Source organism: Pituophis catenifer, unplaced genomic scaffold (genome assembly GCF_029215685.1).
Source record: "Pituophis catenifer annectens isolate HBS135680 unplaced genomic scaffold, rPitCat1.0.hap2 SCAF_1, whole genome shotgun sequence".
NCBI classification, from domain to species: Eukaryota; Metazoa; Chordata; class Lepidosauria; order Squamata; family Colubridae; genus Pituophis; species Pituophis catenifer.
This window is the reverse complement of record NW_027256881.1, coordinates 110,767,267-110,791,111: the sequence shown is the minus strand read 5'-3', so window position 1 is coordinate 110,791,111 and position 23,845 is coordinate 110,767,267. Positions and strand designations below refer to the sequence as shown.

Here is a 23,845-nt window from a genome sequence, read left to right as displayed (position 1 = left end):
TAATTTGATTAAAATGATTTACTCTTACATACACTAATTGGAATAGTATGTCCACTTGAATAGTTTTATGCTGATACAGAATCAACTTTTTATTATTATTTGCTTCATTTCTAAAAATCACACAAACTCCCTGACTGCACAATGAAGATTCTATTTCATTTTTGATTGAAAAAGTAAAAAAACCTCAGGATGTCAGATATGTAAATACTAGTTATGATTCATACAAAAATTATTACATCTAATATTTTATTGGTATCCTACAAATGAACAATTCAATCTACTATAATCATTTGTTTGAAATGTTGTTGGGTTTCTTGCTTGAGCAGTGGGTTGGACACGAAGACCTCCAAAGTCCCTTCCAACTGTAATTCTGTTATAACAGTCCAGAGTATACAATGGATTGATTTCCGAAGTGGTTATATCGTTCTATACAATACAAGCAATACTCAGTAATACTGTGATATGTAGAAAGTCAGCACCCACTCACCCTCCTATTGGTTTTGTTAACCAATAAACCGAATCTTTCTTTCCAATCAGCCTCCATCAGTGGCGGGTTGCCCCCAGTTCGCACCGGTTCTATAGAACCGGTAGTAAAACTAGCGGGAGGCTCCGCCCACCGACCCTGACATCACCAAAATGACGCTTGCGCAGAAGAGCGTGCACGTAAGCGACCCCATTGCAGTAAAGGTAACCGCTCCTGGCCTCCATGTTATTTCCAGCTTGGAACTGAACCGGATGAATTTTCCTTCCTACAATATATATTAGTAACTGGTGCTTTTGAAGTTTTGTTATAATTCAGTGGCTTTGGTGCTCACATATATGTGATTGTTGTCTTCATCTGAGATACAAAAAAATCCTTCATTTTTAGTCTAACCGATAACCCTGACATTTCTTGATGGACTCCAATCCAAGCACTAACCAGGCCAGATTCTCTCTAGCTTTTTAAAATCAGCCAAGATCATGAGGACAATATTATCTGAGCCTTGGTGGTGCAGCAGACTAAAGTGCTGTTAAATAGCACCAGCTGCCTGCAATTACTGCAAGTTCAAATCTCACCAGGCTCAAGGTTGACTCAGCCTTCCATCCTTTCGAGGTAGGTAAAATGAGGACCCGGATTGTGGGGGCAAAAAGCTGACTTTGTATAAAAAAGAACACTGCTTTGGGGGGGCCCAAAAAGCCCTACTAAGCAGGTATATACAAAAGTATGAAGGCTATTGCTTAACGCATTGTACGTCGCCCTGAGTCTCCGGAGAAGGGCGGCATATAAATCGAACTAATAAATAAATAAATAAATAAACCTGTTCATTACAAAACGCTGCGATTTCTCCCGACTTTGACTTTTAGATTGCCCTCACAAAAGCTAATCTCTTCCTATTAGCAAAAAATAAAATAAGCGAACAGTGCAAGCTTTTTAAAAACAATCCCGTAGGAAAAAAGCCCCCGTACAATTTACACGGCTCGTTTCAACAATACTGTCCAGCCCAAACATATACAAGGCGGGCTTAAGACGATCCTGACGCATTTTTTGGCGCCAAATCTTTTCCTGGCGGGGGTGGGGCCTCGTGACGTCACGCCAGAGTACGTGCTCAAGCGTCTTAAGTGATTGGTTACGCTTTCATGGCCCCGCCTACTTTCCCCGCCGGTTTGGCCTGTTGCAAGTGGGGAATGGGGGAGTAATCTTGAGAGAAAGGCGAGAGGATGAAGTCCCGGCGGGTTTGAGGGTAGTGGTGGCGGGAGGTCGTCTCCGCCACGCCCGTTGAGCCTCGGAAAGGAACGGCAGGACTCGCCGCTTCACTCCGGTTCGTGAGAGGGGATAGAGGCTTGATGGCGGGGTCGTTGGGGGAGCCGTAGCGGGGCTTCTTCTGAACCTTCCTATCTCTGCTCGGGAGCATCCGCTTTCGCCTTCCCCCAACCTGCTTGCCTGCCAGATGTGTTCTGGCCTCGGAACACCCGTCATTCCAGCCAGGCTACTGCCGGCATCCGGAGGGCACCCAGCTTGCGCAAGGCGGACGTGCCAGTCCCACACCAACGCTTCGCCCCGCTTGGCCCGTCCGCTCAACCTTGGGCCTGGCCGAGGAAGGAGGGGGATTTCTGAAGTGACAAAATGGGGTTTAGCCTTCCTCAGACTTGAACAGGGGAACCTTCTTTGCGCGGCGTAAACAAACCTTCACGGTCCGTGAGGAAACCGGCACTAGGGCAGATCGGGTCGGGCCCATCCATCTTCTCTTCTCCCCGTTTCCCCTTCTTTTGCTTTTCATATTAGCTCGGGGGGGAACCATTTGACAATATAGCTGCCTCTGCTTCGCTTCCAGAAACAACCAGCCTCTTTAAAGGCTCCGTTCCGCTTCATTCTGTTTCTGGTGCGGTTTATTTATTATTATTTTTTCAAGTCTAATCCTAGTCCCAAAGGTGCTTTTTTTTCTCCCCCCCCCAAAAAAGGCAACTGGAGTTTTGTTTTTCCTTGAAGACGTTTCGCTTCTCATCCAAGAAAAGCTTCTTCGGTTCCGCTCAGTTCAGAACAGAAGAAGCGTCTTGGATGAGAAGCCGAAACATCTTCAAGGAAAAACAGTTGTCTTTTGAAAGGGGGAAAAAAAACACTTTTGGGATAATAAACATGACCTGGATGACTGAGACTCTCAATAGGCAAACCTAGTTCTAGGTTCACAAAGAACATGTACAGAGTGCAGTGCCATTTAATGGGGGCGGGGGAGACACTTTACAGCTGTCAAACTACAGCTTTTTTTGGCATCTCTGGCAAATTAAGCGTGGGTGGATATTAGAAAGGATTTTGGTGGTGAGAACACCTTTGTTATGATTTGTCCTTTCAAGCAGAAAATAACAGCATTTTGATGGTCTTATTTGATTGTTTCCCCCCCTTACATTGATGTATCAGAGTCTATTTACTTATCTAGCTAATGTTATTTGCATTATTAGATTTCTATTACTGTACATTTTTCATTCAGGAGCTCAAAGCTACACAGTGCTTGCTTCTATTTTTTAACACCAACATAGGATGGGTTGAAAGAGACCAAAGTTACCCAATGAGTTCCTGGGACTAATGGTGGATTAGAACCTGGGTCTTAATGCTCCTAGTCCAACACTACAATTGAAAAACTTTGATAAAAGCATCTGATTTTATTTAAAAAACATTTATGTAGTTATTAGATTTATGTCCCATCTTTTGTTCAGGAGTTCAGCATAACATACATAATACTATGTTCTTCCTTTTTTTCCCTATAGCAATCATGTGAGAAGTAGGTTCAGCTAAGAGACAGTCACTAGCCCAAAGTCAAACTAGTGAGCTTCTGTAGTTGCCTTTCATATGAAAGGATGGACAGTTTCCAGGTTACGTGTAGCCCCTAATCATATGATGAATATAAGCCAATAGTGCGACATTGCTGTCAAAAAAGGAAAAGTGGAAGTTTAAGGCAACATCAGTAGAAAAACAGTTTCTGAATCACAGGAAGTGATTGATTCCCTCTGTTTCTTGAGTCCTGTGCTCCATTCTGGGTGTCATATAAAGAAAAAATTCAGATAACTAGAACAGATGCAGGGATAGAAAACAAATATAACTGAGGGAAACAAATATAACTGAGGGAAACAAATATAACTGAGGGAAACTAAATCTGAGGAGAGATTGAAATAATCGGGCTGTTTGGTTTTGAGAAAGGATATCTACAGAAAATTATAGCGCACATCAAATTTGAGTCACACAGAAAATGCTATGACATGACATATTCTCTATTAACCATAGAATAATGGTTCCAAATGATAAGTCAGATTCCAGTTCAGTTAAGGAAAACTTCATGATGGGAAAAGTAGATATGGTTCCAATCGTGGAACCAATTGCCCAGGAAGTAGTTTGCTCTCTTTCAGCTTAAATAGCCATCTGTTGGGGATAGTTATTTATTTATTTATTGGTTCGATTTATATGCCGCCCTTTTCCGGAGACTCAGGGCGGCTTACAATGCGTTAAGCAATAGCCTTCATGCTTTTGTATATACCTGCTTAGTAGGCTTTCGCTCCCCACCCCAAGCGGTGTTCTTTTTTTATACAAAGTTAGCTTGTTGCCCCCACAAACCGGGTCCTCATTTTACCTACCTTGAAAGGATGGAAGGCTGAGTCAACCTTGAGCCTGGTGAGATTTGAACTTGCAGTAATTGCAGGCAGCTGGTGTTACTTAATAGTGCTTTAGTCCAAGGCTCTTTTTTGGTTCAAGTTCATTTTTTGGTTTCCAGGCTTAGATATGATGGCCAAAGCAAGTTTTTATTCTATAATTCTCTAATGGTTGAATTGCTAGCAAATTGTTCTTCCTTTCTAAATATGGGAAAAAATATTAAGCAGCTTGATGTTGCCAAGTGGCATTATTTTCTGAAAAATCAAGATTCATGGAAAGGAGATGAAAGTCCTCCTCTCGCATAGCTGTTATTTAAAGAGTGGGATGGAATTATGTGTATGTGTACAGATATTCTCTTTCATGCTGGGCCAGATTGTCTATGTCTGATATCAAATGTTTATCTTGTTTAGACTGATGGCCTAATTTTTTTTCTATCATACATAGATGGGGTATACTTAGGAAGCGATTATAATGGGAACAGAGGAGGATGAGGATGGAATGACACTTTCTAATCTACATGGCAGTAAGTAAATCTGATTAATTTACTTTTTGGGAACATTAGAAAAATGCTCTAACTATGGTATTATCTAGGAAATAGATAGTGGTGGAAAAAGTCATATAACATGTTTCAAAAAGGTATATTTAGGTAGATAGATTGTGTATGTCTGTTCCTTCCAATCATAACTTCCCTTCATGCACCTTTGAAGGAGGCCAAGAAAAAGGAGTTTGATGATAAGTTCTACAATATGTTATTTTAAAAACATTTTTATTCAAAAGCAAAATTGTGCTGATGAGCATATGACTTCCTCTTGATTATAATGATATAAATAATGATTGATATTGTTCCGGCAATTCTCCTAGCTGATAGAAATTAGCTATTATAACTGTCAGTTAAATGGATAGAAGCCAGGCATTAAAATTTCTGAAATGTGGTGTTATATTACATACTTAATATCACATCATTTATGACATAATATTTGACCACTTGTAGATAATCCTTTAGTTACCACTGGAATTGAACCCTACAATAATGGTTATAACAGTGGTGAAGCAGATCATTACTTGATCAGACCCTATTTTATGGCATTTTTTGCATTGGTTGCTAAGCAAATGCAACAATCATTAAGCCAACCCATTGTTTGCTATTGGACTTCCCCCCAAAAAAATAAAAAATAAAAATAAATAAATTGCGACATGACTAGGCCACTGCAAATGATTGTAAATATGAGCCAGTTGCCAAGACCAAAAATGCTCTCATATGATGGGGTGGATTTGGAACCTTGAACTGATTCGTAAGCAGCTTTTGAGAAGTCCATCATAACTTCGAATAGTTTGATAAGCAACCATTATAAGTTGAGAACTATATTAAAGTACATTTTATTTTATAAAATCAAGCTGCTAAAGATGCTATTTGAACAGAGATGCTAGTCAAATGGTGCTTTTCAGAATTCATACTTGTACTCAGGAGCCAGCAATAAAGAGTTAAACGCATGGCTTGAGTAAATAAGTTGCTACTATTGCAGATAAAAAATAATAAAGAACAACTACTGTAAATTCTAGGTATCAGGACCTATTTATATTAGCCCTGGGTTTAAACCCTTTTTATTTTCCTCTACCTTGTAAGATAATAGATTTCTTGTCCTTTGTTTATTAACTTTGAATTTGGAAAGCACCTGTACAATGTTTTGATTAATGGACCTGTCAAATCTCAGACTCCTTCTGACTGCATGCTCCAAACCCCAGAAATTCCCCTGTTTGACAGTTATTTTTACTCTACAAGATAAAATATACAGATACATCTTTCACTGGGATTAATAATCAGGAAAAATGTAGCTTAAAGTCTAGAAAGCTTCTTTTTCTTATGTCTCTTATATTCCCTTTTAAATTGGTGCCAATAAGTGAATTGAACTGATCAGGAATTTAATTATTAATCATATTTATGACCCTCTTCTGATCAAATAAATCATAGTGATTCACAGTAACAATCAAAACATCAGTAAAATTATACTTACAAAAACACCTCTCCAAACTAATGATAGGTTGGATAAAATGTTTTCTTTATTGTATTGTAGATTTATTATTTGTAAAACAACCTTTATCTCTTGTATATTACAGTTATTGTAATACATGAACAGCTAACATCTTTTGAGGGATGTTCTTTCTATTTGCAGTTTCTCATGAAGAAGGAGATGGCGACGAGAGTTCTGTGGATATTTATGATGACTTAGACAGCACTCCAGTTGTTTCTAGTATGTTATTTGCCTTGCTATGAATTTTCTTTTTTTATTTTATTCACTTGAATTGGATGATACAGATATTTTCTCGCCCCACACCCCAGACAAGCTTAGTAAAAATGGTGAAAACCTGGTGAAACAAGGTTTCATAAGCTTGATATCAGCTCTAATTTAATAGTTGACTTCTCCAGGCTGTTATTGCTAGGGAATTTCAACCTTTCTTGGGTATGTCTTAGCTCAGAATTCATTCCTGTCAAGACAACTTTGAATTTCTGCCAAATCATAGGTCCTGCTCATGGAATGGAGGTGGATGGGCAACATAGTGAATCTGGTATTTAAGTGTATGTCAAATGTGATCTGGTGAGGGAAACATTACTTGCAGGTCCTTGTACTAACATATTACTTTTGGATAACTGTGAGATTCATGGCACCACCAACTTCTGTATTAGGGAGAGACTTAAATAGTCTACCGTACATGTTTTATGAATCTGTTTGATTTCCAGAAGGAGCTTGGGGAATTTCCGAGTGATTTATCCAGCAGTTTTTCAGGCCTCTGATATACAGATGCAGTAAAAGCAGTACATAGGATTACCTCATCCTGTTATTACTCCTGAGGGTCTCTTTGCTTTAGTGATAAGCTCCAGAACATGAAACAAAGAGGCAAGATGGTAGTGAAAAACAAAGTGCAAATATTATAAAATATGTATATGAGCACAGATTAGGCTATGTACCATGACAGTAAGATCAGTAGAACATTGTTGAATTTCTCATACTGCATCCATGAAATGTCATGCAGTTGTACTATTTAAAGTGATCAGAATCTTTGGTGGAATCTTAAAGTGGAAAAACTCTTAATAGATCATTGTGATAATTTGATACGTATTCTTTAGATAAAATCGTACATATTCACTTAGAGTTAGATGCTGCCTAAGCGGAGATCAGTCACTGGCAATTTATTCAACTATAAAAAGAAGCAAGAAATACAGCACATCTCAATAAAAATAGTTTTAGCTTTCATCTAACAAGTTTTAAACCCTAGTGGGTTTAAAATATATGTTGAAGTTTCAAAATGCTGTTAATAACCTGTTGCATATTGCCACCTAGGGCTGAATAGGAGATACAGTGGGAACGTGACCTGGTCCAAATGGGGAGGAAAAGGCTAAGATTTAAAACCAGTGACTATTGATTCAGAAACTTTCCATTCCCAGAACAATTTCATCTAATCCCAGATGGGATTGTTTCTTCAAAGAAGTTGGGGTTCTCCTGGAGCCTCTTCTTTTGTTAAATTATTGGTATAACCCATTAATAGATGAGTTTAGGCCAATTTAGCTAATGTGGCAATGTCATTGGACCACCTTGGGTTGGACTGCAGTTTGCTCTGTATGGAGCTTTCCCTGAAGACCATTCAAAAATTAATGTTCAAAAAGGTATGAAATGCCTGTTAATGCAGTCATTGTAATACCTTTGCTATAGAGCTAAATTGGCTACTGGTCTCTTTCCAGGTGTAATCAAAGTGCTTATCACTTATAAAGCCTTATAAAGTTTGACTCCTGGTTGCCTTTGAGATTGTCTACATACAGAAGGAATCAGCTGACAGGATATGTTGAAAACTCCTACTCTTTAGGAAATGGGTAAATTGGGGGCGTAGACATTTCTGTTATTATTCTCCTGCCTGAAGTAATGATTGCTATTTTCTTATTAATACTCAGAATGGCATTTAAAACACACACCTTCCACAAAGCACTTGGAGAACAAATATCCTATGTTGTATTCAAACTGTTTTGTTACGTTCTTGTTAAAAAGTTTTAAAAACTTTTTGTAAAAATCATCATTTTTCTTATTATTTGATATACCTATAATTTTTTTACTGTACTGATAGTAAGACATTTAAGAATATTGCACCTAAGCAGAATACAAATTTTATTAAGTAAATAAGTATTTCAATAGAGATTTGAACTTAAATCTGACCATAATTCAGTGCATTAGAAGTGGTTTGCCATCCAAAGGTGTGTACATATTGCATATATTAATATTTATAAGATTTGGCTTTCATATGTAACAAAGAGTAAATAAAATATAAACAATGTTATTTGGTTAAAGCTAGGATTCCGAAACTATGCCATCTAGTTTCATGTGCAAAGTAGATTTTGGAGATGTGGGTATTTTGTGTGCTTGCTTGCTTGCAGTGCTTCTTTTGTCTCCACACAATGAATCCCATTTGAAACTGAGGAAACATTCAACACCAGTTTAATTAATTGAATGAGTCTCTTTATATGGTCTTTGCTCTGCATACAAAACTATAAAACAGGAAGAATTATATGAAAACTAAACTATACTTAGAAAATACGAAGAGAATAATTTATTAAACTGAATAGAGGTAATAACTCTCTGTTAAGTATTATGATACTACGCAGTGTCAGCGATGAAGATGTATCACTGTGCTTTAAATTCCTGAGGGTTTCATGGAACAACTACAACATTTGGGGTGTTGTGGATGATATAGGAGTTCTTTTTGTTGAGGTTGCAATGTAGGGTTGGGACTGAACAAGTGTGTAGAGCCATATGGTTGAAGATGTGAAGCTTCTCAAATGATTTCCAGAGTGCACTGGTTAAACATTGCTACCATCTTAATAAAGTCTGGTAGTATTCTTTCAAAGCAAACAAAGGATTCTTTTTTTAAAAAAAATCTACTTTTCATCTGTCTTGCTTTAGGCAATTGTGCTTCAAAAGTGCCGATCAAAAGTAGTTTAAACTTATTTGATGAAATCCTGATTGAAGAAGAAACAGCCAAGGAAGCCACTTTCAATGAAGTATGTACTTTACATTGATAACACATCAAGGAAATAAATTGCAGTTAGATAACTGTAATAGCTAACATTTAGTTATATTTGTACTTATACTAATAGGTATACAGTAATTGAAAGTATCAAATTTCAAAATTTTCTGATTTTAAAAATTACTTTATGCAATTAAAGGGAAGTTGCAGTTTGGATTCTAAGGAGAAGGAGCTTGATTTGTAATTCATTAATGTAATTTAATGTTATCAAAAACTGAAATATAATTAACCATTGTAACTGGAGTTTGATTTCTTTTGCTTTACAGATAGTTCCATTTGTCCATGTTGCAGTTAAAATGAATGTGATATATACTTAATATGTATGTGTTTAGTAGGGGATGAAAATACTTCCTTATAACTCAGAAAATATTTGATTTAGTAAAACTATTTGCTGTATCCAAAGTATGTGTTTTAATATAAATGAGGAAATCTTTGTCTTGACAGTTGCAGGCTGAACATGAGAAATGTAAGCAACAACTTCAAGAGTTGACGAAGAAGCTTCAGGAAATCCAAGAACAGGTGATACAACAATAAATATTAGGATCCAATATATACATACAGGTAGCAGAAAGTGCAAATGGAAAGAGATTACTGCATAAAAGTGGTTGTATTTTTGAAAATAGTAGTAATGTAATAGTTATTATAAAGCAGTTACCCTTGAAAACTAACCTAATCCTATACATGTTAACATACTCTGGTCAGTGATATTTATTTTCAGGAAAGTATCAGTAAAATTAATGGCTAAATATGCAATCCTTTATGAACTTAACTGCAAAGCATTACATTAAATACGTTTTGAATATAACATATTTTTTTAGCTTATTACAACCGAAAATGTAATAAATTTTTTATTTTTTAAACTTTATTATGTTTTTGTTCATATATTCAATTCCTTGTTTATAATATGTTAAATGTCTATGTGTTCTTTCTGACTTAGAACTCTCTTCTACAAAGTGAAAATCTGTCCCTTAAAAAAAATATTTCAGCACTTATCAAAACAGCTAGAGTGGAAATTAACCGCAAGGATGAAGAAATCAGTAATCTGCAGCGAAGGTACTGAAAGTTAACCTACACATTGTTTTTGAAAGATTTTAATGATGAAAAAAGTAAAGAAAGAAAGGAAACCTTAACTTAAAATAGAAGTTTTCTTTCTATGCAAATATTTCCAATTCCAGATGGAAGTTCATTATCTTAAAGACAAATGTATGCTATTAGCATTTATGTATTTATATTTGATGAGATAATTTTCCAGGATAAAAATCAAACTTAATTTTATGCAGAGAAAACCCATTGAAATAAATTAATTGTAAAAGTATAACGTGACTTCTAGTGGCATACTGTTACAGTCTTGTCAGCAGTGCAGCAGTTTTCTGTTACTTCTTGGCATTTCTTTTTTTTTCTATTGCTTCCCATCTTAGCTTGTAATTCTCATACTCCTTGAAGATCCTTCATCCAAGTATTAAGCAGGCTCTGTTCTTAATTTCCAAAGTCAAACAAGGTTAATTGCTGCTACTTACTAAGATAACCTAATCATAACTAGCATCAGGTTTTTATTTCTTCATTTCTGCTTTAAATATATAATTAGGTTTGGGTTTCATTCATCATTATTTAAAATATCAAGAATTTTTTGGGAGTGTTTATTTGCAACAATTAGCAATAGCACTTAGACTTATATACTGCTTCACAGTGCTTTACGGCTCTTTTTAAAAGGTTTACAATGTCAGCATATTGCCCCCAACAATCTGGGTCCTCATTTTACCAACCTTGGAAGGATGGAAGCCGATGAGGATCGAACTCCTGGCAGTCAGCAGACTTAGCCTGCAATACTGCATTCTAACCATTGCACCACCATGGCTCCTTAATTCATCAAATAATTGATTACTTTCCTAGCTTTATGTTTACTACACATGTCCCTAGGTATTTAATCAAAATCCCAATTGTGAACATAATGCAGTCCCTTGGTTTGTGTCTCCAGTTGCATGGAAGGAAGAGTTAATGAGATACATGTATTGGCCTACATGTTTACATACTACGTGGTTCAGCATTCTTGGCGATTCAGATTTGGGTAATAACTGGTAATAACCTGGTCTTCTTAATGGTTCCAAAATGAAATCAAAATTAAATTATTCTATATCAAAAGTATATCAATATCATTGATATAATGATCTCAGTAATATCAAAATGAAAATATTCATTTTAAAAGAATTCTATTTATAAACATTTCATATTTTTATTGATTGTGCTTGAGAGTACATTGCTTTTTGTCAGTCTAATCTTCTATTGTACTCAAATTTTGGATAGTTATTGTATAATGTAGCATACTAAAATAGAGTTTTTATTGACAGGTTAACAGAAGCTCCAGTTCATCACAATATCTACAGTAAAATATATACAAGGAATGTTGAAGGATCAAAACAAAAAAATAAATCCAGTGATTTCTTCCCAGAAAATAATCCAAAAACAGATCCTAAAAATAAACAGGACATGCCCAGAGATGTATCTCATAACAATCCATCTTGGGATACAGGAAATAAGAAAGTTCATTTGGAAAAAAAAGATACTTATTACATATCTCAATCTCATCCTGAGCAGCTTCACAAAGACGGCGTTCCAACAAAGCTGTCAAAACTTGATAGCTCCTGTGATAAAGAAAAGGAGAAAAGGGAGATAAAAAATAACGAACATTATAGTAAGGATAATGATTGCAGACACAAAACAAAAACACAGAGTAACGTTGGAAGTGTTGTAGATTGTATATTGGATTCTCCTGGAAAGTCACAAGTTAACCCAGAAAAACTAGTCAGAAATGGAGAGTGGAAAGATAGAAAGGATTTAAAGATCAAAAGCAGTTGGTGTGCAGGAAACAAAATTGATAATATCTCTTCTACTAAGGAAAAACAATCAGTTCCTAAGGATAAATTAATGCTTAAAACTGAACACATTAATGAAGATAGGCTTGAAAAATTACAAATCATAAACCAGAAGGACTTTAAAAAAGAAAACAAAGAGAAAAGCAGTAATAGACAAAAAAACAGACAACCTGATAAATATGTAGAACAACAAAGAGCTGGTAAAGCTACTAATACCCCTGAAAATAATACACTTGTCAGAAATCCTAAAGAATTAAGTAAAAGTTACCTAGAAGACAAGATAAAACATCATGATTGTAGGAAAACTAAAGGAACAGATGATCCTGGGCTCCAAGGAGGGAAATCATCACTGCCACACAGTTCTAATAGAGAGCGAAAACTTAGTAACTCAAACGAAGATAGCAGAAAATGTGAACCTGAACGCACCCATTCCAAATTGGACAAATATCGAACAGAAGCAAAAAGGAAAAGTGGAAGAGACAAATCTAGAGAAAGCAGACATTCTCAAACTGAAAGACGTAATTCAAAAGAAACCCCCCCAAAGGCAGTAAAGGAAAACATTAAACTAAAAGACAGCGCAAAAAGAGAGAAAAAGAAACCTTTTCCACCAAAAGAAATTGCCATGATAGTTGAGGCTGTGGACGAGCCTGTGCCCATTAAAGTGGAAAGGGATGAAGAGCAATCAAAAAGCAAAGACTTAAAATTGAGCTTCATGCAGAAGCTGAACTTAACTCTCTCTCCCGCTAAGAAACAAACAGACAAATCCAAAATAGTAGCAGAGACTACTAATGAAGGTGAGATGGAAGTTCCAAGTCAGGAAATAATGTTAGTCCCAAATGAACCAATTAATACCACTAGCAAAGTGAAAATGCCATTGGGACCTATCCATAATGGTCCCCTTCAAACTAAATCAGAAAAAACGACATCTGTTTCTGAGATCAAAGCAAATCAGCAGAATGAGACTCCAGCAGAAATTTTGGATAGTAAGCCATGTAAAGCATTTCCACAAAATGTGACACTACTGCATGAAATTGTTGGTAATGAGAAACTCCTTCCGCTGACTGAGACTGAGATGCAAGATTCTGAGGAAGTGCGTGTGCCACCTAGCCCAGCAAATCCCATGGATCCAGAGACGCTGTTAAATTCTTTCCATGACCTGGAGACTGGGAGTTCTATAGATTCTGATACATTTAGAGTAATAGATGAAGTTAATGGGACTGATTCAGACTCCTCCATGGCAAAAGAAGAATCCAGTAATTGTGCAGATAAAAAGATCTTGGAGTACTCTGAAAATGAAAGTCTTCCTCTTCCCAAGACTAGTACAGAAGATGATAAAATACTGTGTGTAAATAGTTCAGTAACAGACCCCAAAGCTGAAGATTTGAATCCAAGCTCTCCCAAGCATGGAAGCCAAATGGAATCATTATGCAATAAAGGATTAAATGCTGCGTCTCAGACGAGAGACTCAAATCCAGTTTCAGTTGATGATGATAACTCAATACTGAGCATTGATCTAAATCACATGAGGTACATCCCAAAAGCAATCAGCCCTCTTAACAGTCCGATACGACCATTAGGTAAAATCTTCAGAATGGAAACCTCTTACAAAGTGACAAATTATAATACAGGTATATTTATTATATTTTTGTTGTACTTTACAAAAATGTTGTCCTTTTCTGGCTGGATTGTCTGCCTTTGGAGGAAATACCTTTATGCCAAAACCAAAAAAGTTCATAGTAGATTACAAGATACAGTGGTAGCAAACTCATTGTTCCTTCTCTTTACTTCCTGCTGGTTGGAAGTTTGGACATGAGCCATGAGTTTGAGTATTGTACTTCCTTTCTTCCCCACTGCTTAATATAATAATTCCTCATCCAGTCAAATCACAGTTTATCCCAGATCTGCATAATATAATTTGGTCAAGTCTCCAATAGATTATAGTTTTACTCTGATTTGCAATACTAATTTATTAGGATTTGTTCAAAATCTATTTTGGTGATCCAAGTGTGAAATAACTAACATGTTTGTATTAAGCTGTGAGGCACGTAAGAGAAAGTCATCACAAGGATAAATAATCCGGTTTCCAACTTTTCAAAAGCTTGGTCAGGAAATTAGAATAATTATCAATCATTCTCATACTAAAATATATATATATTGTACACTGACATTAGAAACATGGCTTTATTTTTAACTCTTCAAAAGCTAATTACAAAAGTTTGTTTATTGATGCTTCTTATAAAAAAGCAGTTTAGCTGAAGTGGGGGAAAGTCACATTACCTTTAATGTCTGTTCAATCACCTTGATAATAAATTACTCAGTTTATGCAACATTTTCCATTGAGGTTTTGTGGGGAGATGCTAGTTTCAGTTTTTTTTATCTCAGAAGGCTAAAATGTGGAGTGCAACTTCAAACTTGTCTGGAGTTGGTTCCTAGGACAGTGATCCTTAAAATCCCTGTAGCCTATGTTGCATTTCTAATATTTGGTGTGAAGTAACTTCCTGAAAGCAATATTTTTCAATTCCAAAGTTTAATTTATTTTCACCCAGCTCTTCCAAAAAACTCAGAATGCATCTGTAATCACCCTTGAAGTTTGTCATCCTAACAATTCTGTAAAATAGATGCAGTGAAGCGAAAATGTGTCTAGGACAGTTATACATTTGGCTTTATTGCTGGGTAGGAATTTGTACAGTATATGAATATTTTTGATAATCTATTATATTAATCATAGCACATGTATTGTGAAAGCTGCCTCTTTAAAATTTAAAACACAAAATTATTAGCAATTATAAGTGGAAATATTTAGTTGTGAAATAAACAGTAATTGAATGATACTATAAAACAGTTTGCTTTGACACTTTCTTTTTAGAGTGTTACTTTTCACTTACTAATTGTTTTGTTGTTTGTAGATTTTGCTCCAGATAGTGCAGTGGATTATTTGGGGAGCAACCATTCAAGTGAACTCAACAAAGAAAATCAAAAGCCACTTTGCAGCGATCACAAAATCTTAGAAGAGTCTCAACTAAACTTATCTCCAGATGAATTAGAAGAAGGAGAAATTGTAAGTGATGCTGATGATGAACCGAAAATAGAAAAAAATTCTGAAAATAGTAAAAAGTTGAAAAGAAAAATGTCTCCTGAGAGATCTAATACATCTAAGAATACATACAACTACAAAGTCAAATCTGTATCTTCCAATGAGGGTTCTGGAAAATTGGCTTCTGGGAAAAAAAGTAAAGAAAAGCCTAAAGATGGAACAATAATATTCTCAAAGGAAATAAAGAAAAATAAAATTGTGAGCATTGATTGTCTTGAAAAAATAGTTCAAATTACTGCTGAACCTTCTACTTTACATGAGTTTATGCAGATGCTGAAAGCTGTAAGAAAACAAGTACGAAAAAACTATATGAAATTTAAGATACAGTTTCCAATACAGCAGTTTCATAAAATAATAGATTCATCAGTTCTGAATTTTACATCTTTAATAAAATATATTGACTTCTCTAAAATGTGCAAATCAAATGAGGCCATAAAGGTAAATCTCTGTGAAGTTATTGAATCTGAACTCAGTCAGATTAAAAAAAATACTGCAATAGAGTATCTATTCGAGAAACAACAATTAGATATGAAGAAAAAATTGTGGAAACTTGTGGATGAACAACTTGATTATCTATTTGATAAAATAAAAGAAATCCTTCTAAAGTTGTGCAATTTAATAAGTTTGGGAACTGAGAATGATGATGGTAAGCGTAAAAGAAAGAAAAGAAGCTCAAAATGCCTTGACAAGAATAAAATTGATAGACAGAAATCAAAGAAACCAAGCTTAAATGCTAAAGTGAAAAGGTCTGAAGAACATGTCCTTCCAAAACCAGTAGTAGGTAGCCAACAGTTTAAGACAGATCGCCAGGAAATAAATAAAATAGCTCGCCACAAAAATACAGTTACAAAATATAAACATTCCCATACAGATAGCACAAGACCGTCTCTCCCTGAAGTTGCACATTTTAAGCAGAATTCCACAGAGGATACTGCTTTGAAAACTGGAAAATATGAAAAGGAAGGATTGGATATGATTGGAGATCCTCACAAATCTGATATCAGCTGTGGACCTCTTACAGAACAACAAATGTCTGGGCTAACATTCAATTTAGTTAATGATGCTCAAATGGGTGAAATGTTTAAAAGTTTATTACAGGGCTCTGGCCTTTCAGAGAAGAACATTGACTTCATTGATGAGAATCAGTGGGAATTCAGAACACCAGAAAAGCAAATGCCAGAAGGTCAGAACAGTAGAAATAATCCTGAATATGAGACTGAAGAAACAACGTCAAGGGATATCCAGGTAGAATCGAGAGTACTTGACGGTATTAAATGGCCCATAGTTTCACCTGAAAGAGATTCAACCTTTTTAGCTAGATTGCAAATGCCCATTGATCCAAATATTCTAGATGAAAACTGTATGTTTGAAATTCCTACTAGTCCTACCTTGAAGAAAGGTGAGGTATGTGTTCTGGAAAAACAAAAATCTCTGGTTTCTTCTATTCTTTTGGAAGACCTAGCAGTATCGTTGACTATTCCCTCTCCTTTGAAGTCAGATGCTCATCTTAGTTTCTTGAAACCTGATGTATTGGGATCAGTTCCTGAAGATGTTCTAAATGCACACTTCAGTGAAGATGCTCATCTAGAAGAGGAAGATGCTTCTGAACAAGACATCCACTTGGCTTTGGAATCTGATAATTCAAGCAGTAAATCAAGCTGTTCATCGTGGGCAAATATCCCTGCTGCTCCTGGATTTCAATATTGTCCAAGCCTTCCAATGCAAGCAGTAATAATGGAGAAATCAAACGACCACTTTATTGTTAAAATAAGGCGTGCTACACCATCTATGTCACCCACTGATCAGACAGCCCTACCTGATGAACCATTAATCTCTGTTACTGAAAAAGGGAAAGATGAAATTATATATGAAGAAAATCTTGCTACTTTAACTTCCCGAAGTATCCCTTCAGGAGAGATAGAAATATCTAAAGAAATTATGAATGCTACTGACTCTGGGGAAAAAATGGATAAGCGTATTATGAAAAAGCAGATTTCTCACTCATTGGAGCCTTTGAAAGAGACATCTGTCTGTCTTGCTATTGCTTCAGTTCCTGATCTTTTTGAACTTCAACAAGACCTCCACCCTGATATCCCTGGTGATGTTACTAATACCATACAGTCCCTGCTTCATAAAAACAGACAAGAACAATCTTGTGACGTCAGTCTTGAAGTTCAGAGGCCATTTTGTAATACAAGCCAAAGTCAAAACCCTCATTTAGTTGTTTCAAATCAAGCATCGCTTAATGATGCCTCAGAAAAGCCTTCTGACTTGCAAGACCTTCCTGAAGAACTAAGGATATCTAAAGTGCCTTTGGAAGAATCCTCAAATAAAATAAATCAAAATGCAGCTGCACCTGAGGTTTTTAAGCTTCCACAGACAATCCCCATGAAAGTGTTCCAAGAAAAAGATGTACCTTCTGCCAAAATAAAAGATTTCCCAGTTAGATCAATAGTAAATTCCCCTGTGGAACAGCTATCATCTCGGAATCATTTTGATACACATATTGGCTTGATTGATGTGATTTCTATCGAAAATAAACTGAATCCAACAGATCCCATAGAACAGTCTGCTTTAAATTATAGAGTGAGAAGTTTATGTAAAGATCAAGAGAAACAAAAAGCAGATAGTCACAGTGAAGTAGCTGATATATTAAAGACTGAAGTTGAAAATGTAAATTGGCCAGACATGTCTACAAGAGATGGCAATTTTGAAAAAAATACTACCTTTAATATTGATAGTCAAAAATGTCCAATTAAATTTAGCAAAGAAAGCAAAAAAAGGAAAAAGGAAACAGAAGAAGCATCTAGTGCAAAAAAGCAAAGAAAGGAAAATAATGAATTGGATTTAAAAAAAACAGGCAAAAATGGCAAAAACGCTAAAGAGAGAACTTCTGTAGCCTCAAGCTTCTCTAATACAAAGCCAGAGACTAGAGACAAAGATCTATTATCCTCAACATTATCTATGTCACCATCAAATCTATGTGCCAAAAATATCATTAAGAAGAAAGGAGAAGTTGTTGTTTCTTGGACAAGGTAAGAATACTGAAAATGGACTAGAGTTTTGAATACATTAAAAGTTCAATAGACTGAGATTATGTTTTTTTTTCCTAACATACCACATCATGGGCATTAGAGCAGCTTACTCCTAATTAAAGGATTTTGGAATGCCGCATAAGAATGTAGCCTTGTTTTATATCTCATTAAACATTATGGCATTTCGTAGTAATAAGTGCCTCACTAATGCTAGCTGCAAGCTCAACTTCTTTAATCTTTGTTCTGGCAGAGGTAGAGTAAGTGTGCAGTCTTCCATGACTTGCTATAAAAATTGTAGCATAAGCTGAGAGAGCAGAATTTAGAAGCCACTCTGAGCATATGGTACAAAATTGTTCCCTCATCTGAATAATAGGATTCTGTAGTTTGTATATTGCATTGTGTGTATCTATAATAGCTAGTTTTTGTCTGGAAATGTCAGCAACTGAGCATGGTAAAACAAGTCATTATCAAAGGATTTGCAACATTTATGGTTCCTGCTTCAAAATACACTCTTGAATCAAGCCACAATGAAAATGAATGCTGCAGGGTTGTTGTTTTTTTTAAAACCATCCAAATGAATAAATGAAAAAGCCTTTTGTCCAACAAAAGTTAAAAACAGGTAAACCAAAGCATGGATCTTTGAGCAGAGGACTTTGTGATTCTTTTGATCCCAGCCATTGGTTCTATATCTTAAAAGACAAAGGCATTCCAAGAAAGGATTCAGCAAAATTAATTTAGATGCATGAGAAAATAAACTGTCTTAATCATGCATGACTTTCCCAGAAGGTGGGCTGTTAGAGATAGTCCTTGATTTACGACCATAACTGAGCCCACAGTTTCAGTCATAAGTTGTAATGGGCATGAAGTGGGTCACCACGTGGCCAGATCCACTTTTATTACCTTTTTTGCAGTCATGGCATTGTGAAGCAAACACCATGGTTGTGAAGTGAACCCATGGTTCACTCTGGAGTGTTTTTTGCTGGAAATTGGAAGTAAATGCCAGTTTCCAGCAAAAACATCATAAATAGCAGTCACAAGCACCCATCAACATGGGCTGGTTGCACAAGTGCCGAAAATGTGATCAGGTGTCTGCGGGGTGTTGGTATGGAGGGATAGCAGATGTCAGAACTTCAAAACCAGACCATAAGTCACATTTTTGAGGTCCATCATAACTTTGAACAATTGCTAAGCAACTGGTCGTAAATCAAGGATTACATGTATCTGTGATTGCTTTCTTAAACAGATCCTACAAATTACTGTTCTATAAACGGGTGGTAGAAACCTCTGACAGTTCTCCTGATTGCAAAGAAGTTATCTTTAAGAATTGAAATATTTTACCTATGTAGTTGGATAGTAAATGGAAAATACCTGAAGAGGGAAAGTGAAACAGAATGGGCACAGGGACATTAGTGAAATAATGAAGCAAAAATTGATTGCTTAGGTATTATTTATTTATTTATAAAGCATATTTATATAGCCATCCAAATCATATACAGTTACTCCTGGCCGCATAAGACAGATAATCTGTAAAGATGTATTTTGTAAATATTGTGATTGAAAATGTTTTTCCTCTTCTTGGTTACAGCTTTTCTATTGTGTAGATGATTAACTCAGATATTCCTGAGATTCAAATCTGCCAGCCAGTTTCTGCTCAGAGGCCATTGTCTTAACTCTTCACTAAACTTATTTCTGAATTTGATTTTCCATCAAATATCCTTTTCTTTTAAATTAAGGAACCTGAGTTCATAAGCAGTAATTCCACTTTATTAATTTAATTCAATTTAATTCAGTTCAATTCAGTTCATAACATCATTCATCATGCACTGTTCTGAGTGGTCTGAGAATACATTATCTGGTGAAATGACCAGATTTTCTTTTTAAAATCAGGGTGTTTTTTTTTTTTAATCCTTTGGCTATGAATCCCACCTGTTGTTTTTATTTTAAATCCTTAACATGGACAAAATAATAGTAATTGGTTTATTGTCAAATAAGTAGGTATTCAGTGACTAAAAATTCACTGTCTATGTTTGTTATAGAAATGATGACAGGGCAATCCTATTGGAATGTCAGAAAAAAGGACCTTCAGGAAAAACTTTCACTTCTGTTGCTGAGCAGTTAAAGAAAACTCCAGCTCAGGTACATGTTTGGATAAGAATCTGTGTTTAGTTGGTTTCACTCTCCATTTGTGTATTTCCCTGAATGAATAGAGTATGCCATATTCACCTAAAAGAAAAACTTTTCAAAAATAAAGACAAACTCTACCCCACTCCAAAGATTAGCCAGAAAAGTGGTTATAAACACAGGCAAAAATTCTGCGTACTGCCCAACCTCTCTACTTCAGCAATAGGATTACCAACTTCAGTTTAAACAAAAGTTAATGCTCTGCCAGAGATAGATCTGTTAAGATAACTTATTCTGGAAATTAGGGAAGAGATCCTTGAAAAAACAGCTTTTTCTATTTGCAAAAAGAGAGAAAGAAAGGAAAGAGAGAGAGAAAGGAAGGAAAGAAAGAAAATAGAAGTATTTATTCTAGTCTTCAAGACAAATGGAAATATACAGTATTTTGGGTTGTGCTTTACCTCTTTTAGTGGGACTATGTTATGTAATAATGGCTTAGTTAATAGGATGAATGGCTGGTGGCTCTGGATGCTGTGGGTCTAATTTCAACAGATCTCACTCTTCAGTCAAGGAGAATGAATGAATTACAGAAACTTGGGAGTTTTTGATCACAATTTTCTTTTATAACAAAATAAAATCCTGCTAAAGCTAGAACCAGTAAGGATATACAAACCTAGAAATCTTTGATAAGGCTAGTAGACATTTCTGAGTCTGGCAGCATTTTTTTCTAATTGCCTTAATAATCAGAATTCTTATAACTGATTCACCTACCTGGTTCCATATCCATATAAAGCCAGGGTGTGGGGGATGGCTTGAGATAGTCATGAATTCTCTGGGAAGAATACCTACTCTATAAATAGTTTTAAAGTTTAGATTTTATGTTTTCTCTCCACAGGTTGAAGAAAGATTGAAGCAGTTAGTGAAGCTATTCAAGATATCAACTGGCAGTTAATAGCTACTACAAATGAAGGAATCTATGCACATCTTTGCCCTGTGTGCATGTGAGAAAAGAGTGCTTGCTTTCCAAGTCCAAATAGCAATTTGTTCCATATCTTTTTTACCTGTAATTTAAATGTTTCATTTTCATAGATCTTATGGGAAAACCCTGTTTTTTTTTTAATTACGTTAGTAAGTGGTACTTGTTAAATATAGCAAACAAATTGTAAAACTCTAGTGCACATTTTGGAATATAGAAGAAAAAGAAACTTCCTGGGCTGCTGTGAATTTTCTAAGACTTCTATCCACTGCAGGTGCCGAAGATAATTTGCAAAATACAGCATAGAACAGGGGTGTCAAACTCACGGCAGCATATTGGGACTTTTTTCCCCTTCACTGAACTGGGCGTGGGTGTGGCCAGCGTGTGATGCATCCAGCCCGTGGGCTGGGAGTTTGACAGCCCTGGCATAGAACAAGGTATTTTATTGCTGCTTCTTCCTCTGTGTTGTACTCAAAACCCTTATTTTCATTAAAACTTTGGGTTAACACAAAACCAGTTCTTAACATATGAATCATTGTTTATTTATTTATTTATTTAATTAAATTTTTATACCGCCCTTCTCCAAAATAGGACTCAGGGCGGTGCACAGCCAAGGTAAAAACAAGACATATATACAAACATGGTGAATCTAAAAAACTATTTAAAATAATTAAATGTTTTGGCCGAATTAAAACCATTTCCAATTTAAAATCAATTTAAAAATTAAAAAATTTGGTCAAGCCAGCCCAGCTTGTTGGAATAAATAGGTTTTTAGGGCCCGACGAAAAATCCGGAGGTCTGTTATTATGCGTAATTCTGGGGGGAGGGTGTTCCAGAGGGTAGGCGCCACCACAGAGAAGGCTCTCCCCCTGGGGGTCGCCAGCCGACATTGCCTGGCGGACGGCACCCTGAGGAGGCCCACTCTGTGTGAGCGTACTGGCCGGTGGGAGGCTATTGGTGGCAGAAGGCGGTCTCGTAAGTACCCCGGCCCTAAGCCATGGAGCGCTTTAAAGGTGGTCACCAACACCTTGAATTGTTCTGAGTTGAACAATTTGACTATAGTTTGTTTGTTGATCAGAAATAAAAGAAGCATGTGTTAACACAAAACAAGACTCCAATAATCATGAGAAAACTTAGAATGTTGAGCATATACTTTCCTTTTTTTCTCTTTCATTAAGTGTGAATATGAATTTTGAAGTTTGCGGTATATTTTCCAAATCCTCATATATGGTTTATTGGTATGGAATTTGTGAAGAACTATTTTACAAATAAAACACCAGTATTAACACGAGTTTCCTCTGCTTAAAATGATATATTAGTTTACAGACTAATACAACATTGTTTTTCATATCAAACTTTCACTTTTAAAGCAGATTTGCCACAAGTTAACAAAATATTATTTCTCTTTTAAATTATAACTATCTGCAAAAATAGTATTTTTAATGGAGTGTGCAATTTGCAATTGAATCCCATACTTTAATTAACAACTTAATTAAGATTTAAATTAATGATAATCCAGTTAAATTGAACCATGTTCCTGTCCTGATAAAACCTTATTTTGAAGGACAAATATTTTTATTTCAGCATGGAAATATGTAAGAGGCAGCACCCACAAAACACCTGATTTTTTCAAAAATTTGCCAATATTAAAATTCATTGATTAAAACTGATTACATGCCATACTGGCTTCAAAGAGACAGAGAGAGAGAGGTGTAAAGATGTGCATGTGTATAAATTGTAAGTTTTATATGGTACTCGCCTGTAAATAATGTATTGTACAGAATTCTATATTGTGTAAAATATTGTGTTTAAATACAATTCTTTACCTGTAAATTTTTGATTACAGAGAAGAAATTTTATTTTGCATACATTAAATACTGCATTCTGTAATATGAATCTCAACCCTTGTAAAATGAATGTGTTTAATGTTAATTAAATGTTGGTTAGGAGTATTTTATACCCTACTTCGTAATCTTTTTGAATTTGTTATGGTTAGCCAGTAGATAATAATTTATTTTCCTGATGGTAAACAATCTTGATACTAAAGAGCAAAGCTCAATACCTCAAATATATTCCAGTGAAGTTAAGTTTCGGAGGTTAGTACATCTAAACATCCTGTTTTAATCCTTCAAGATTGCCTTCTCATCTTGAATCCACAAGTATAAGAGATTTCTTCAGGCAAAGCAGAAATCTCTGGAAAACCTATATCCTGCATTTGGCTCTGCCACAACTGTTTGTAACAAAATATATATCATTTTGCGAGAATTGTCTTAATCAGTAATTATTCCTTTTTAGTTGTCAAAAGATCATATTTGTATAATCAGCATCTAACTACTTTGTCTTCTTTAAGCCTCTTTTTCAATTGCCTTTGATTTTTACAAGCATTACAAGGATCTTCTCTAATGACTTTTGCCTTTATATTTAATATTTACGTATACTATTATTAATGGATTTTATTAATATTGATATTGGTGATGAAATATTAACTAAATTTTAAACGTTAGTTATTAGCACTTCCAGTGCAGTGCAGTACAAATAGCAATCAGATTTATTGATATTGAATTA

At 35.5% G+C, this 23,845-nt stretch overlaps 1 protein-coding gene across 1 annotated transcript; it reads left to right on the top strand.

The window, feature by feature from the left end:
• Window positions 1-1,672: 1,672 nt before the first annotated feature.
• CASP8AP2 (caspase 8 associated protein 2) lies at window positions 1,673-21,917 on the top strand. Its single transcript, XM_070932850.1, has 10 exons — window positions 1,673-1,799; window positions 4,562-4,640; window positions 6,289-6,366; window positions 9,064-9,161; window positions 9,632-9,706; window positions 10,125-10,240; window positions 11,533-13,685; window positions 14,964-18,186; window positions 20,223-20,322; window positions 21,200-21,917. Exons 2-10 carry the CDS (start codon window positions 4,589-4,591, stop codon window positions 21,254-21,256), a joined length of 5,952 nt encoding a protein of 1,983 aa, XP_070788951.1. The 5' UTR covers window positions 1,673-1,799; window positions 4,562-4,588; the 3' UTR covers window positions 21,257-21,917.
• Window positions 21,918-23,845: the final 1,928 nt, after the last annotated feature.

What these genes read in the sequence shown, in the direction of transcription:
- CASP8AP2 (XM_070932850.1), top strand. Translation starts at nt 4,589, where the DNA reads ATGGGAACAGAGGAGGATGAGGATGGAATGACACTTTCTAATCTACAT. An exon ending in ACTTTCTAATCTACATGGCA is followed by an intron (nt 4,641 to 6,288) that starts GTAAGTAAATCT and finishes TTCTATTTGCAG; the next exon opens with TTTCTCATGAAGAAGGAGAT. An exon ending in TTCAGGAAATCCAAGAACAG is followed by an intron (nt 9,707 to 10,124) that starts GTGATACAACAA and finishes TTTCTGACTTAG; the next exon opens with AACTCTCTTCTACAAAGTGA.